Source organism: Perca flavescens, chromosome 11, assembly GCF_004354835.1.
Source record: "Perca flavescens isolate YP-PL-M2 chromosome 11, PFLA_1.0, whole genome shotgun sequence".
Lineage (NCBI taxonomy): Eukaryota > Metazoa > Chordata > Actinopteri > Perciformes > Percidae > Perca > Perca flavescens.
In genome coordinates, this window is record NC_041341.1 from 23,888,900 (window position 1) to 23,903,967 (window position 15,068).

Genomic DNA, 15,068 nt, shown 5'->3' on the forward strand with positions numbered 1-15,068 from the left:
GTCTAATGCCATGTAATCCTGAAGGCAATTAATCACATCATTGTGGCTGCTGATAACAAAGTTATCTATCATTAGCAGCAACAATTTCAGATAATTAAATTGACTGCGTGTAAAAACACTTTCCATCTTCATGCCACCATATCCACTGATCTGCATTTTGAATTTGTCTATGATGAACTAATCTTCTGTGAATCAAAGCTTCTAGCTTCCTTATAACCCCCCACAAGAATTCAGACTGGATCTCGCACATATTATGTTGGTTATGCATTTAAGAAGCTGATGAAAATAGTAAGCAACAGTATCACTTTTCTTTCTGATTCAAGCCAACGGCAAGTTCCAAAGTGGTGGTCTAAAGTATTTGTTGGTAAGTTATTCAGAATCTGGTACATTCTTCTGCTTGTACTGAACCACCCGTTACCCAACCTTTTGTAATTTTGATAATTGGATGTTGGATTGGATGTTGCTCATTAAGTATATAAGACTAGCCACTATAGCCATATATATTATGTAGTATATATATCAAGAAAAAGAACATTATTTATATATATTTTATATTTAGTGCATGCTTGCAGGCATGTTGATATTGATTTAGCATTCCCTCGCTTTGTAAAAAGACTGATATAACTATGTAGTGTTGTGATAGTCTTTTAGCTCTTTAGTTACCTTCCTAAGACTACTTCAGCATTATTTATTCAATAAACAATTTTGTTTTGACAATAACAAATGTCTCAAAGTTTTTGCAGCCCTGGCATCGAAGAAATGGAAGTATATATGAACGAAGTATAAATCTTCTTTCTCCCTTATTGTTTTGGAAAGATAGGAGCACTCTGAGACATGAAAGAAGACCTGTGGTGCTATCTGCAATCAGACACTCTTTTGTATAGATGCGTTTGACTGAAGTGTTGCTTTGCTCAAAAAGAGGCAGTTTAGTACTGAGTGCTGGCTTTTATGTGTTTGCTGTTGAGACTTAATGTGAGCTAAAATCCCACTCCTAACTTCCTATTTGAGAACATTGTACCATGTGCAGAAGCAGACAGAGGTCAGTGCACATATGAGTACATTTGTTTCATTTTCACCAGAGCCATGAAACACAATGTTTTTCTTTACTGCGACTGTATGAAATGTATTTAACACAACAGTCGAATAAAATCTCTGAAAAATGAAGAAACCGTGAACAAAAAGTCTAAAGACTAACTAGCAAATCATCAGCACAGGACATGCATTTCAATCCTAAACTTCCTTCATCTCTGCAACATGTGGCTCGGACAGTTTATCATACTGAATGTTTATCTAAGTGTGGGGGAGAAGTGCTGTGCTGCAGGGAGAGATTGCCTTTACTTGCTCGGCACCAACAGAGCAAAACAATGTGCCGCATGATAAAAAATTGCTTCATAACTCTCACAATGTGTGTCTGGCATCATTATGAGGCACAATAGCCTCTGGAGGGCCCGGGCTTTTATTGGCGTGCCTCTTGCAGCAGCAAAGTCTCATCCATTAAACAAATCAGGGGGTTATGTATTAGATTAGCTGTACAGCAGGCACCGGGGAACGCCGAGAAGAACACATGAAACCTTGTCTCATTCCCTCTCATAATCCCTTGGAATAAATTACCTAATTGACAGCATTAGGGTGATACTGTCAGAAGGTGCCTCTTAAAGCGTAATGTCTAATGAAAATACACAACGTTGCTAAATTGCATTTTTGGTATTAAAAATGATAAACGGTAGCCATTTGGGGCATATTTAGAGTGAGCCTCCCCTAGTCGCATGCTGCCAGATCTCATTTTTCCATATTTCTTAATAAATTTGTGGTGTCAGTGATATTAAAAGCCCATTTCTGCTGAGGAATATTTAATAAAGCTTCAGTGTGATAGGAAGCCAATGTCACACAGAGAGTCAGGAAACTAGTTGGTGGCAGCTTGGATCGCCCACCCCCCACTGTGTCACTCCGCTGGTTTTATGACCTATAAGGTGAGAAATGGACTGCCCCCCACTGGTGAAGGGTCAATACTGCAGCGGAGGTTCAAGAAGTGCCCCTCACAGTTCAGTGCACTATTCATTCTGCAACCAAGCTGAAAACAACACAGCCTTTTGACTTTCTTCAAAGTGAAAACTGTCTGCATCCCATTTTCTTAAAGTGTTGGGTACACTTGACTCAGGGAAGTTCAGCTCACTGTTCCAGGATCAGAAAAAGCACCAGGCCAGGCAGTGGGTGTGTGTGTGGGGGGGTGAGTGAGCGGTATGCCTCCCTATTAGAATCAAACACAAGCCTTGAATGATTTCTGGGGAGAAGTGACCTGCCTATAGCTAAAGGAAGGTTGTTTATGGACTTGAGTAGATTATTGCTCAGGAATATACTTTGATGTAATGGAAAATCAAAAGGAAGGTAAACTGCCTCCTCCAGTCATAACAACTACTTTCAGAAGAGCAAAAATATCATACTTGTGTCCCCTAAAAGATCCCATACTTATTATTATACTTGCTTGTAGTTGATTGTACCTGTTATGGTGCTTACATATCAAATCTAATACCATAAGACTACTACTGTGTTTTAGCTTAAATAGGTGGCTTAATTATGCAAATATAAAGATAAAATGTACTTATTTTACACTTTTACCCAAGTACAACTCTAAATATAAATATGAATCTGATGAATAGAAATAAGAATATTGCACTCTGTGTGTTTGTGTGTGTGTGTGTGTGTGTGTGTGTGTGTGTGAGAGAGAGAGAAAGAACTTGGGGTGGGGGGACAGTAAGAGTGCATGATTTCCATTCCAGATGTTTGGACATATTGTTAACTCCAGGAGGCGTTCACCCTTCTCCTAAAGTGCGAAAGTAGGCAGCAGCTGGTTCAGAAAGTTATAACCTTTTATTGCATTGTTTCCTATGCTCCCATTATCTTAGTTATTTTTCTGTCATCGCAAAGTCACTGCTTTCAAACTATTACAAATAGCTCAATGTGCACAATAATATCACTATCTAAATGTTCTATTTGACTTTGATTTGTGTCATTTACACTGAGTCACTCCTTGTGGAAATGATTACCCTGGGTATGGAGAGATATTGCCTTCAACAGTAATGTACTCTGATGACTAAGGAAAAATGGAAATCTTTGCTTAAGATGCACAATGAAAAAAGTCTCTGTCGAAATCTCTCTTTATTGCCTGATCATGTTGATTTATAAAATGAAGTACACATTTAGAGTCACAGGATTAACAGCAAACCGATTCATGATTAATTCACTATAAATGTGATAATAATATAATGGAATATATTCTAGAACTGGCCACCATTCTCACTAAACTCAAAGTACAGTTCTGAAAGTTCAGTGCAGTGATGTATTAAATTCACAAAATCTCCAATATGAGACTTTATCAAATCTGGATCAAATCTTCAAAAGCGCATGGGAAAGCTACCTACAAGTGATATTCAGCTCTATTTCACCCATTACACCTATAAATCCTCCTCGCAGGGAGCATTCATCTCTGCTGGTGCTCCGTGTGACAGGTGCAACGGAGCCGACGCACTAATTCATGGGGTTTTGGCATATTGTCTCAACCAATGGCAGCGCGTATGGAGTTGTGGCTGGTGGGGTTTAGGGTGATTGTCGTGCACTTGTGCCAATCACAGAATCAGTAGGAGGAGTTCCAGGGACTTGGAGGTGTGTCTGAAGAATACGAGGCTACAGCTGCATACTGTATCCAAGTCGGGGAGAAATGGAATGAGTACTGCTTTGTACTGTTTAGCCAAGCTTTACAGTGCGCGCGTTGGTAACTAACATTCGACTCTTTCTGCTTTCACCTCAGTCACTAATTAGGCCTGCAGGCACAGAGAGGCGAGGCGGAACACTCTCGGACAAACTGTAAACTTAGTCAAAAGCGACCAAAGTCCCCAAACTCACAGGCTGAAGAGGCTTCAAACGCAAACGATTCATCCTTTCTGGCTGTTTCAAGGAAGGATACGCTGCTGGACATGTGAATTTAAAGGAGATAATTGCCAAGCACAATAATGAAACCAACGACTGCCCTGTGTTGCTTCGGCTTTCTCCTGACTTGCCTCTTGTTCGGGTCGAGCTCTTCACAATCAGGTGAGTGGACGCCATCCGTTTGCTCCCCGGTGCGCAGTTTTCTGTGGAGCTGATCGGTGCGCACTGAGCGCAGTGGCATAACTATCCATGGAGCATACTTTTCCATCACTGTTGTTCTTTTCATGCATGTAACAATTGTATTTGGGCTTGACATAAAAACATCCGCACCTCCTGCTGTCATCATTCAGCATCTTAATGTTGAAGAAACGTCTAAGTCACAGCGTTAATATTCACCTGAAAAGGGGCTGACGCACAGAGCACTGTGATGCTGAAACACAGGTGCTGGTTTGAGCAGATGGCAGGTTGTAGCAGTACATATCTGTTACGATAAGATGAATGAATCCATGCGAGTGACTTGCTCTGTCTTCTTCGTGCACAGAGCGGCACTGTTGAATTTAGAGGGAGAGGAGAGCATTTATTGTCCATCGCACGTGTCCTTTAGACACAGTGTGAACAAACACGGAGGAGTGACAGCCTCGCTTTACAACAGGCTACTGTGCTCTTGTCTTCCTTCCTGTGGCTAGACAAACTGTCTAATGCAGAACTGTGTTTCAAAAGTTCCTTCTTGTCTCTGTTCTTTCTTCCTCTTCTGACTAGTTTATCCCTAAATAACAATGATAGTAGGGAGCTGTAACCCCAGCATCATGTTTTTATTTTTATTGAAATCATACAAGCGTTGCCATTCCTAAGGCATTTGATCAACTACTTTTAAGTTCTAAGTCCTGCAGCCAGGGACTGGTTTGGAAATAGTATACCGTTGTGTTTGGTAACGAGCTGTGTAACTCTCACCTGTGCAAAGGGTGATAACAATGGTGAACATTCATCCATATGCATTCTGTAATCAGGATAAAGCAAAGCGGATTACCGTGAAATTACATTATTTCTCATTTTATAGTGAGTCCCCTCAGGGATCCTGTGGACCACATGCAGTTTGACAATCAGCGTTGTAGCGCATAGGAGTTTCACAGTGTGGCAGTACCGTTTACGCGTGTGTGTGTGTGTGTGTGTGTGTGTGTGTGTGTGTGTGTGTGTGTGTGTGTGTGTGTGTGTGTGTGTGTGTGTGTGTGTGTGTGTGTGTGTGTGTGTGTGTGTGTGTGTGTGTGTTTATAGTCTATTCGCAGATTAGACAAAAGCAAAAGCCACCATTATCCTCATCATGCATAGTCACCTTCAAAGTAAATTGAAATGAGACTGGACCAGAGTAAGGGCTACCCATAATTAACACACGTTCGCATCCTTTATCTATTTCTTTTCTCTGCTTTTAGTGATGGTCTTTACCGTGTGTGTGTGTGTGTGTGTGTGTGTGACTAATTTGAACACCTATGTGGAGTGGCTGTTTGTTGTGACTGGGGAATTTGATTAAACCGTAAATGACGGACACACGTGAATGAAAATCGTATCCATTCATAGTGGAGTATTACAAGCTTTACAATCGTTGGATGTTATTGTTGAGGTGTTGAGCCACTGAAGATAGTCTGCAATTGGATTTAGATAATTCTACTTATAACTATTTTGTATCACATCATTTTTTTTTCTTTTTGATTTTTGTCTCTTTTATTTTTATGAGTGGGAAATTCTATCCCATTACGAATTGTATTGCTGTTTAAACATCTTACAATAAGTGAAACTGTTTTCCAACAATGTCAGTCATATTAGCACAGCTTGTATAAATGAAGAAGAAAAAACTCTGAATGAGACTTTTTTTTTTTTTCAATGTAGGCCTGCAAATTAAATTTTATAACCAGTAAAAGCGCAGAGCTTAACGCAGGCCCACCACTGTGCCATAAGATCCGGGTCCAGTAGAGCCTTAAAGGGAAAAAATGAGTGATTTAATTAAAAGGTTGGATGCGGTTTAGAGAGAGCGAGAGAGAGTAGAGAGGGGTGCGTGTGCTCTTGTCATTTTACGCACAGAACATTGCCATGTGTTACAATGATGAAAACATGGTCAAATTAATTATTCCTGAATCATATTGTTCCAAAAACAAGATATATTGTTTGTTTCGGTTAAAGGAACGTTGGAAAAACGTTGATCTCAGTCTCGAGGTGACTTCCACTTTGTGCAAAGGAAATGGAGGTTTTGGATTTGTCGGTAATTTTGGTCGGTTCAGAAAACATATTATTGTAATTTTTCACATAGCCTATTTGAGAAAGTTTCAATAACTATCTTATTGTCAAGAATGTTTTACAGTGCGTATCGAACAAGGCGTATAATATGGAACGATGTAAAAATCGATGTGTTTTATTTAACAAAAATACAAATTAAACTCCTGTTCCATTAAGGATTACCTGGTTGTCAATTTGCAATGTTTTTCTCGGAAACGGGAGAATCCACAATGAAGATGACAGTGGCTGTTGCCTTTCACACAGTCTGGCTGATCCCATCCCCCTGGTGGAGCTCCAAAATCTTGTAAAATGTATATGGCAGTTAGAGGAACACAAAAGAGAGTCCGAGACAAATGTAGGAAGAGCGGATTATACCAAATCGGCGTACACGCGGATTAAATTATGTCTGTGAGAGGAAAGGCAGAGAAGGGCAAAGTGATGAAGTGTGCGTGTGTGTACGCGTGTGCACCTGCGCGCGCGAACGAGTTGCCTGCATGTGTTGGAATCGCTTTTGTATAAAGCATGCCAAAGATTGCACTTGCACCAGAGCTTTCTCATGAGGTTCTTTGATACTTGCTTAAATCTCCCTAAATGAGTCATTACAAAAGGTCATGCTCCATCCCTGTTTGTTTAAAATCTCTTATCTCCAAAATGGCACCTTTTCAGCAGCTACTTTTTTTTTTTCTAAACCACCACGAGTTTTTGTCTTTGCCAGCCCACGTGAGAGTAGCCTACCATGTAATCCTTAAATCGAACACAAAACCACCTAAACTGGAGTAAATAGGTTTTCACATGACAGCAGTAGCCATGTCTGTAAGATGCAAGTTTGTGACAGGGTCCCTGCACTGTGCCCTGCTCTTCATTTGACTGCAGCTATACACTGGAGATGGAGGACAGAGGTGGGGAATGCATACAGCATGGCCACATTCCAAAATTTTTTTTATGAGCAGGAGTGCAGGCAAGTCATCTGTTCCGAATTCAACTGTGTGTGTGTGTGTGTATGTGTGGAGTGGGTTTTCAATTACCATGTGGATACTACATCCTTAAATGACTCTGTTTTACAACTCTCAGCAGCAGTTTGATTGTTAAGGATTCTCCTCAAAAGGCCTTCTGAAAACCTAAATGGTATTACTGCCTCCTTTGACATTAGACCATTGACCATTGTGTGGCTGATATGTGAGTATATCAAAATGTTCGAGGAGTTGGGTGAGGCACAGAGAGAGAGAGACTCATCTCGGAAAAAGACAAGTGTTTTTGCACTCTCACCATGCTGCAGACCTGTACATCATTCTTTGTGTATAGAGAAGGAATGGTGTCACATTTAGCGGCCCACACGGCTCCGCTTGGTCACAAAAGCCCTCTTACAGTCATATCTTTGCCTGCTGTCGCCTGATAAAGGAGCTTTGACCCTCCACCGCCACCAGGCTTTCTATTAGAAGAATGGCAGTCTTCGATTAGGTGGTGTTCCACTTCCATTTGTTGGAAAAAGGAATGTGATCCTCTGTACTTTCATCGCCTCTGTCTCTGAGAGAGATGAGGAACAACTTAAGGCCATCGATCTACTATATGAACAAAAATCTGTTTAACTAAGAACTGTCTTGCTTTCACAAGTAGTCGGGATGTGTTTTTTTGATGTAGATGATCACATTATTGTTTCCAGCTTTCTTGTGAGTTTTTGTTGATCGGTCCATTCAATGTCCTGTTGTCCATACCTTGCCATGTGTTACTGACAGCCAAAAGAAAAGAAAAAATGGCCAAAAGACATTTGCTGCAGAAAAGAAATTCTAAGCATTTTTATTGTGTTTCCCTCTCCTGGGCATTTCACCCTGCAGCCAGATAACAAGTAAAAAACCTTCTGTTTGTGTAATCTAGACTGTAGTTTCATTGTGAGAGGAGTGGAAACCATTAAGTTTCCTATAAATCTCTCCACTTCTCAACAAACAAACTGCATTTGAACCGCTGGCATCAATAATACATGTGTAGCACCCACAATGCAGCCCAAGAATCCGTAATGAAAAATCCTTCTAATATTCCAACAGGGACTGAAAGTGTTGTGTGCAGTGGCCTACTCGATAGTGAATCTATGACCTTATTGTCTGTAATGGTGTTTTTTTTTGTTTTTTTTTTATCTGCTGTAATATTTCTCTTATAGTCTTTAATTACCACCACAGGGACTTATGTCTTTTATTTGGATCATATTCTTACAAACTGTGTTAGATTACCACAGATTTGTTTGTTTAGGATGATGGAGGGAATTGTATTATTATTATTTCTTTCTGAAGACACAACTGCAGACATTGTTTTTCCAGTTCTGACTTGTTGATGGGCTTATAACCAGTCAGACTGTCTGCAGCCAGCAGAAATGATTGGATCATATCCTGTGTGACCTTTACCAGCACTGCACCGTCATTTATCACCTGCAGTTATAAATGCACCATGCATGTGCATGTGTTTTGCCTTGCATCACTGTCGGCTCAGCTAATAAATGTCCTTTTTGTGAAGGATGTCGTAATTGGATTGGAGCATCCCACATCTGTGTACATGCTTGGTTTTGCCAGTTGTTTATCACGTGTGTATTCAAAATGCAAATTCTATGTTTGAAGCATGGTTTACAAGCAATTAGATCATGTTAGATTTGACAGGTTTTGTTGGAAAAAGGGAATGCTTTATAATGTTTTTTCACTCCCTCTGTTTCTCTGCTATTTATGGTTTCTTTATTTGCTTTCTGTAAATTGAGCGAGCTTTGAAATTGTGTGCGAGAGAATGAAAGGGAAGGGAATAAGTGAGAGACACGCAAATAAAAATACTGATAGCCTCTGTGCAACAAAGCAACACAAGTCCTTCATTAACAAGGTAGTGCAATAAAAACTCATATACACAAACAGAAGCAAGGTCCTGCTTGATATCTTTGACCATATAGAGTACCACGGTGAGTTTAGACTGATTGGGGACTTAAAGGAACACGCCGACTTATTGGGAATTTAGCTTATTCACCGTAACCCCCAGAGTTAGACAAGTCCATACATACCCTTCTCATCTCCGTGCGTGCTGTAATGCTGTCTGAGGGCTCCAGCGGCATCAGGCCAGCACAGAACATGCAGGTGAATGGTTCCAGCAATCCTACTGCTCCGAATAGGTGACAAAATAACACCAACATGTTCCTATTTACATTTTGTGATTTATAGAGTCACAGCGTGTACAAAAAACAACGTAACATGAGACACAGCCGTCTTCTAACTGTAAACAAACCGGGAACTATATATATAATATAGTTCCCGGTTTGTTTACTGTTAGAAGACGGCTGTGTCTCATGTTACGTTGTTTTTGTACACGCCAGACTATACAAATCACAACATGTAAATAGGGACATGTTGGCGTTATTTTGTCACTTTTGTCACAATTGGGAGCAGTAGGCTAGTTGGAACCAGTTACCTGCAGGATCTGTGCTGGGCTAAGCTAATGCTGGAACCGTCAGGCAGCGTTACAGCACGCACAGAGATGAGAAGGGTATGTATGGAATTGTCTTACTCTGGGGGTTACGTTGAATAAGCTAAATTCCCAATAAGTCGGCGTGTTCCTTTAATTTTCAGTAACGGGGAAATCAAGCCGCTTAATTAGGTTTGGCAAATGTGCATTTAGGGCCACTGAAAAACAATAACATTCTCAGGGCTTCTGCTACCATTCAGAATTTTTGAGTGTGTTGAAATGGGATCGACACAAACAACAAACCAAGAAAAGAGGCTATGCTGTGGTGTCATGCACAGTGCAGACAACGGTCAGTCAAAAATCCCTGCTTAGACGTATTCTCTCTGTATCACCGTTGCTGCACTGTTCAAGTCTGCTCTCAAGGTAAATAAGTTATTTGCACCAAAGGGAAAGTCTATTATTTATGGAAATGGTAAAAAATAGCAGGCTCTGTTTACTCAGCCAAGCAAGTCAAACATTGACCTAAACCTTAATTTCAGTTCCACCCAACTTTACTCGCAAAGAGATGGAAACAAAGCTTAGCTAAACATGATGCTACAGTATTATACAGTTAAATAAAACACTGACAATAGGAAAAATTGTTTTTTTGTAAGATATCAGACAATTTTTGCTGACAAACTGACATAGATTTTATGTGAAATTTGCATAATATTGTTTAAAAGGAGTCTTTCAGAGAATCCCACACACTTACACAAATACTCATACTACCTCTACCCTGGGCCATCACTCTGAAGCATTAGGCAAATGTGTGATATCCAGGCCCTTGAAAGCCCTCACTCCTATGTTCACTAGACACTGTAGATGTCGGGAGTCTGAACGCATCGTGTATGCCTGTCAGTTTGTGAGACTTTTGATCCCCTTTGTTGTTGCTGCTCCTCTTCTCGCAATGAGCGCGTCTATCCTCCGCATCCTCCTGGAGGGCTGCAGAAGGCTGTCACGCACTGACCTCTTTGACAACCACATCTTGAGGGTTAAAAATGTGGTGACAAAGGGTCTGGGAAACACGCGCACATACTGCATGTGTGTTGGAGTGTGTGTCTACTGTCTCTGTCAGTGTTTGTTTCTACGGCTGCATGGTTGGAGGGATAGAGGGTGACGGACAGCCTAACCGAGCTCCAGAGACTGACTCTCTCTCTCTCTCTCTCTCTCTCTCTCTCTGCTCCAGAGTGTCTGCTTGTTCCTCTTCCTCCACCCACCCTCTGCCTTCATCTGTGGCTTTTGTAAGCCTCCACATAATGTGGGAGCATTAAAATGACAATGGAAATGATGGCTAATCTTTGTTAAGACACACTCATTACCGCCACGTTTCAGAATGAGAGTCCAATGATAAGAGTTGCTCTGCCATGTTTTTTCTCTCGCTCTGAAGCGACAGCCTGACATATTGGAGTGATGTGTTTTATTCTCACTTTTTTTTGTGTCATTTTTTTTCTATTCCCGCTCAAAGTTAATAATGGTGGCGAACATATGAAAGGATGATAATAGGCTGACAACTTGGGCATGAAAGACTAGCTCCACCTTCAAACGAGCTTTTCATGCAGTTCTGCATGTGGGTGTGCGTTTAAAGGGCTGGTTTCTCTTGACTCTCTCCCTCTCTGTCTCTTTCCTCTTTTAGTAATCCCCTTATAAAATATTCATAGCTAATCTGCATTTACAATGTAATTACAGACAGGCTTTTGAGTGATATCGGATATGGCCGGCGGAACGCACGCTTCACGCAAAATCTTGATTTGGTGATTTGTGTGCCTGAATAAATACAAAACAGGCTTGGGGTATGTCATGTGGGGTTCAGGTTCAAAGTAATTGTTTAATAAGTTCAAACAATCCAAACTTTTTTTAAACTAGTCAGTGAGGCATTTTTTCTTGTCAAGAACCCACAATGTAATGTTACATTTTAGTATTTATTTATAGGGGCCTTGTATCTGAAAGGAGGTACTTTGAATTGGTCACTGTCTATGTTGTTGCTGTTATGATAGCTCCAGCAAAATGTAATGCGTCATCCTTTCGGTTTTGCCCCCATTGCTCATACCCCTGTTCCCATCTTTTTGGCGCTGCTGGCCTCTGTTTAGTGCTAATGGTGCGGTGTGCCCTGTGTGCTATTCTTGCAGGTCGATTTTTCACTTGTGTTAGAGGAGAGGGGGGTGGGGTCCTTTTTAAATGAAACACTTGGCGTTTGACCTGTAATAAATGAGTTTTCAGTCGAGAGAGAGAGAGAGAGAGAGAGAGAGAGAGAGAGAGAGAGAGAGAGAGAGAGAGAGAGAGAGAGAGAGAGAGAGAGAGAGAGAGAGAGAGAGAGAGAGAGAGAGAGAGAGAGAGAGAGAGAGAGAGAGAGAGAGAGAGAGAGAGAGAGAGAGATTCCGACTTTGCAGAAAAACAGTTTATCTATGCAAGGATGAAAAATGGCTGCACCAAACATACTAAAAAAAAAAATATATAATAATCCTATTGTGTAATGTTAGCAGTTTACTATAAAAACGTGACAGAGAATGCAGAAACAGAGGTTATACGATAGATAATCTTACTGTAATACAATCAGGATTAATATTAAACGACAATGTATCACCCAATACCAGAGCAGAAAAATGTAGTGCAGTCTCGCACATAATAAGTCTCTGTCTGAATATTAGGCAAATTGTTATTTTTCATCAGGGATGAGGATAATCAGATGTTGCAGTAAGGAAATGAAAAGTAGAAAGCACATAAAAAGTGAAAATAGTGTTCACTTTTGATTTCCTATTTGTCACCAGGGTCTTTTTAGCCTTTAGTCACTCAATTCCCAACACACGTTGGACATTACATTTATTGTAATAATTGTAATAATCTTTTGTGTGTGCTTTTTGAGTATTTTTTAAGGCAGTGATCTAATTCATGCTTTAAAATTGTTTTACTGTCCTACCACCCTCTACAACATGACCACTGATGTTACTGTGTAAATACTAAAATGTCAGTTGATTTCACAAAACTTCTTTGGAAGTTATTATTGGAATATTGATTTTGTTCCCATACAGGGATCTGAGTCCTTGGTAGAATAATCATTGAGTTGTTAGAATTGATCAGCAGCTTTTTCTAAGCCGAATATTATGGTCATTAATGCCCCTACAACATTAGTCGAAGAAACTCTCATCCATAGCTACAGAATGAATCCTTTTGTATGCTTGTTTATTCAGGTTTTTAACCAGATCAGTATCTACTAGGATCAAAGTAATGACCGATATGGGAATCTTTATGCTTTTAGATTTAAAAGTAGCATCAACTTCATTTTGCTTTTATGTGAATAGATTTTTCATACATTTTCCTTCAACGTTAAAGGAAATGTTCGGTACTCCTCTTAGCCTAGAGTGGCTCTTGCTGGTGTGAAGCAGCAGTCACCTTGCAGCAGAGCAGAAATAGTGCAGCTCTCTTTCCCTGGATGTGAAGGTACATAAAGCACAGGATGAGAGGAGCAGGAAAGGCAATTGACCTTGGCTGCTTTTGGGGACTGGCTATATAGTCGTCCGGATAGATGCTACGGTTCTGCAGCTTGGCAGAGAGAGGGAGAGGAAGCAAAGGGACAATGCTGAGTATGACAGTTATTGTTCACAGTGTAGAAAAGAATGCTTATTTCTCTTGGATTAGTGTATAATTGTAAAATGTGAGCCATTGTGCAAAAATAACTATCCCGGAAACATCTTCTCTTTGGTAACATCTCTACTAAAGTTAATGAGACTGCCTTCAATATATGTGTCAATCTTTCATCAGACATACAGTATTAGAGAACTGTAATGGCTTGGCATACACCGTGTGTGTGTGGTGGTGGTGTGTGTGTGTGAAGGGATGGGTGGGCAGGATGGGAGTGTATATCACATGTGAGAGGAGCTGACTAAGTGCAACCCAGGTCCAAAGTCAACCCTGCCATTTCGCCCTGCTGTGCTAGACTGTTTACCTGAGACAGGGGTGCTTTATCTCAGCCAGTCACAACTGCACATGTAAACACACAGGGGGAAACACTGTATATCATGCTGTTTTCACCCCCCCCGCCTTTGTTCCAAAACCTCTCTCCCACAGAGAGACATTATCCCCCGATGGCAAGGTGAATGGGGTGCTGATGTAAGATTATTTGTAGCAGCCAGGGTAAGACAGAAAAAAGAAAAAAGAAAAAATATGGGAGGCGAAAAAGAGACAATTCTCCTAATTTTAGCCAGAGAAGGGCAGGCCGACAGTAGGGTACATGGGAGGAGAGGTGTCTTTTGGCGGGGATGGGGCAAGGGTGAGTGTCTCGGGAGTCTTGGTTAAAGTGGTCGCTATCACAGGAGCTGGACGGACAATTAATCAGCAGCGGCCCAGAGGGGGAGCTGGGGCTCTGACAGAGACACTTCATTCTGCACAGGACACACACACACACACACACACACACACACACACACACACACACACACACACACACACACACACACACACACACACACACACACTGACCAGCTCACCCGTAGCTTCTTCTCACCGCTTTCTTTTTTGCTTCTTTTCTTATGGCTTATCTTATGTCCTCCTTGTCCTTTCCTCTGTCATCTCCCTTCTTATGCTCCCCTTTTTCTTTCCTTTTCTTTTGTACCCCGTCTTCTCTGCTCCCCTTGACTTTCTTCTCGTCTCTTTCTTTTGGTCTCTTCTCCTTTTCTCACCTCTCCTTGTCCTCATCTCCTCTGCTCAGACGTGTTTAGGTCTGAGAATCCCTCTTGTGACCTGACAGCTGCCTCCAAACTCTGTAAGAGTTTGAGTTTCTTGCGGCTATGGTGGGAGACAGGGAGGTTGGGAGAAAGGATAAATAAGGTGAGTGAGGGTGGACTGGTGGCTATACTTCACCCTAACCGCCCCTTCATCCTTCCCTGCGCTCATTTCTCCATTTCTGCCTTTCCACCCCCTCTCTCTCCCCCATGGCTGGCACTGAGTGATTGATGGATTCAGGTTTGACATGGCCTGGTTCACCCGAGGGCGCTAGCAAGGACACTGGTGAGATTTAGCCAGATGCTGGGGGGAGGGAGACAGGAAAAGTAAAAGACAAAAAGGAAAGACACTGTTAACCATCATGCCTTGCCAGGGTTGCCAGAGTGAGGAAGCTTTTCCTCAAACGGTGCACCTGTTCTGCGTTTTCCATTACATCACCCTGTAATAAAATAATATGATTGTAACTGAATGTGCACTAAAGGTAATGAGTTTCAATCATGAATCGTATCGCTAAGTGAAAAATGTAGAGACAGTTTTCCTGATGGAATTTAGAGCACATTGACACTGCTCAATGTTTAATGCTAAACACCGATGCATTTTGCATTCATGATGGGGAATTTAAATGACTTTAAAAGATTGTAGAATTGCCTTAGCACATATAGTTTGATTCTTAAAGGGGATTAAGGAATTTGAAATAT

The 15,068-nt window shown here is 41.1% G+C and overlaps 1 protein-coding gene across 3 annotated transcripts in view; it reads left to right on the forward strand.

Moving 5' to 3' along the window:
• The first annotated feature begins 3,646 nt into the window (after window positions 1–3,646).
• erbb4b (erb-b2 receptor tyrosine kinase 4b) overlaps window positions 3,647–15,068 on the forward strand; it is a 356,219-nt gene continuing 344,797 nt past the window's right edge. For all 3 annotated transcript variants that reach the window (XM_028591051.1, XM_028591052.1, XM_028591053.1), the window contains exon 1: window positions 3,647–4,086. In XM_028591051.1, coding sequence (XP_028446852.1) covers window positions 4,008–4,086 — 79 coding nt within the window. In that variant the 5' untranslated portion in view covers window positions 3,647–4,007. The remainder of the gene's footprint in view (window positions 4,087–15,068) is intronic.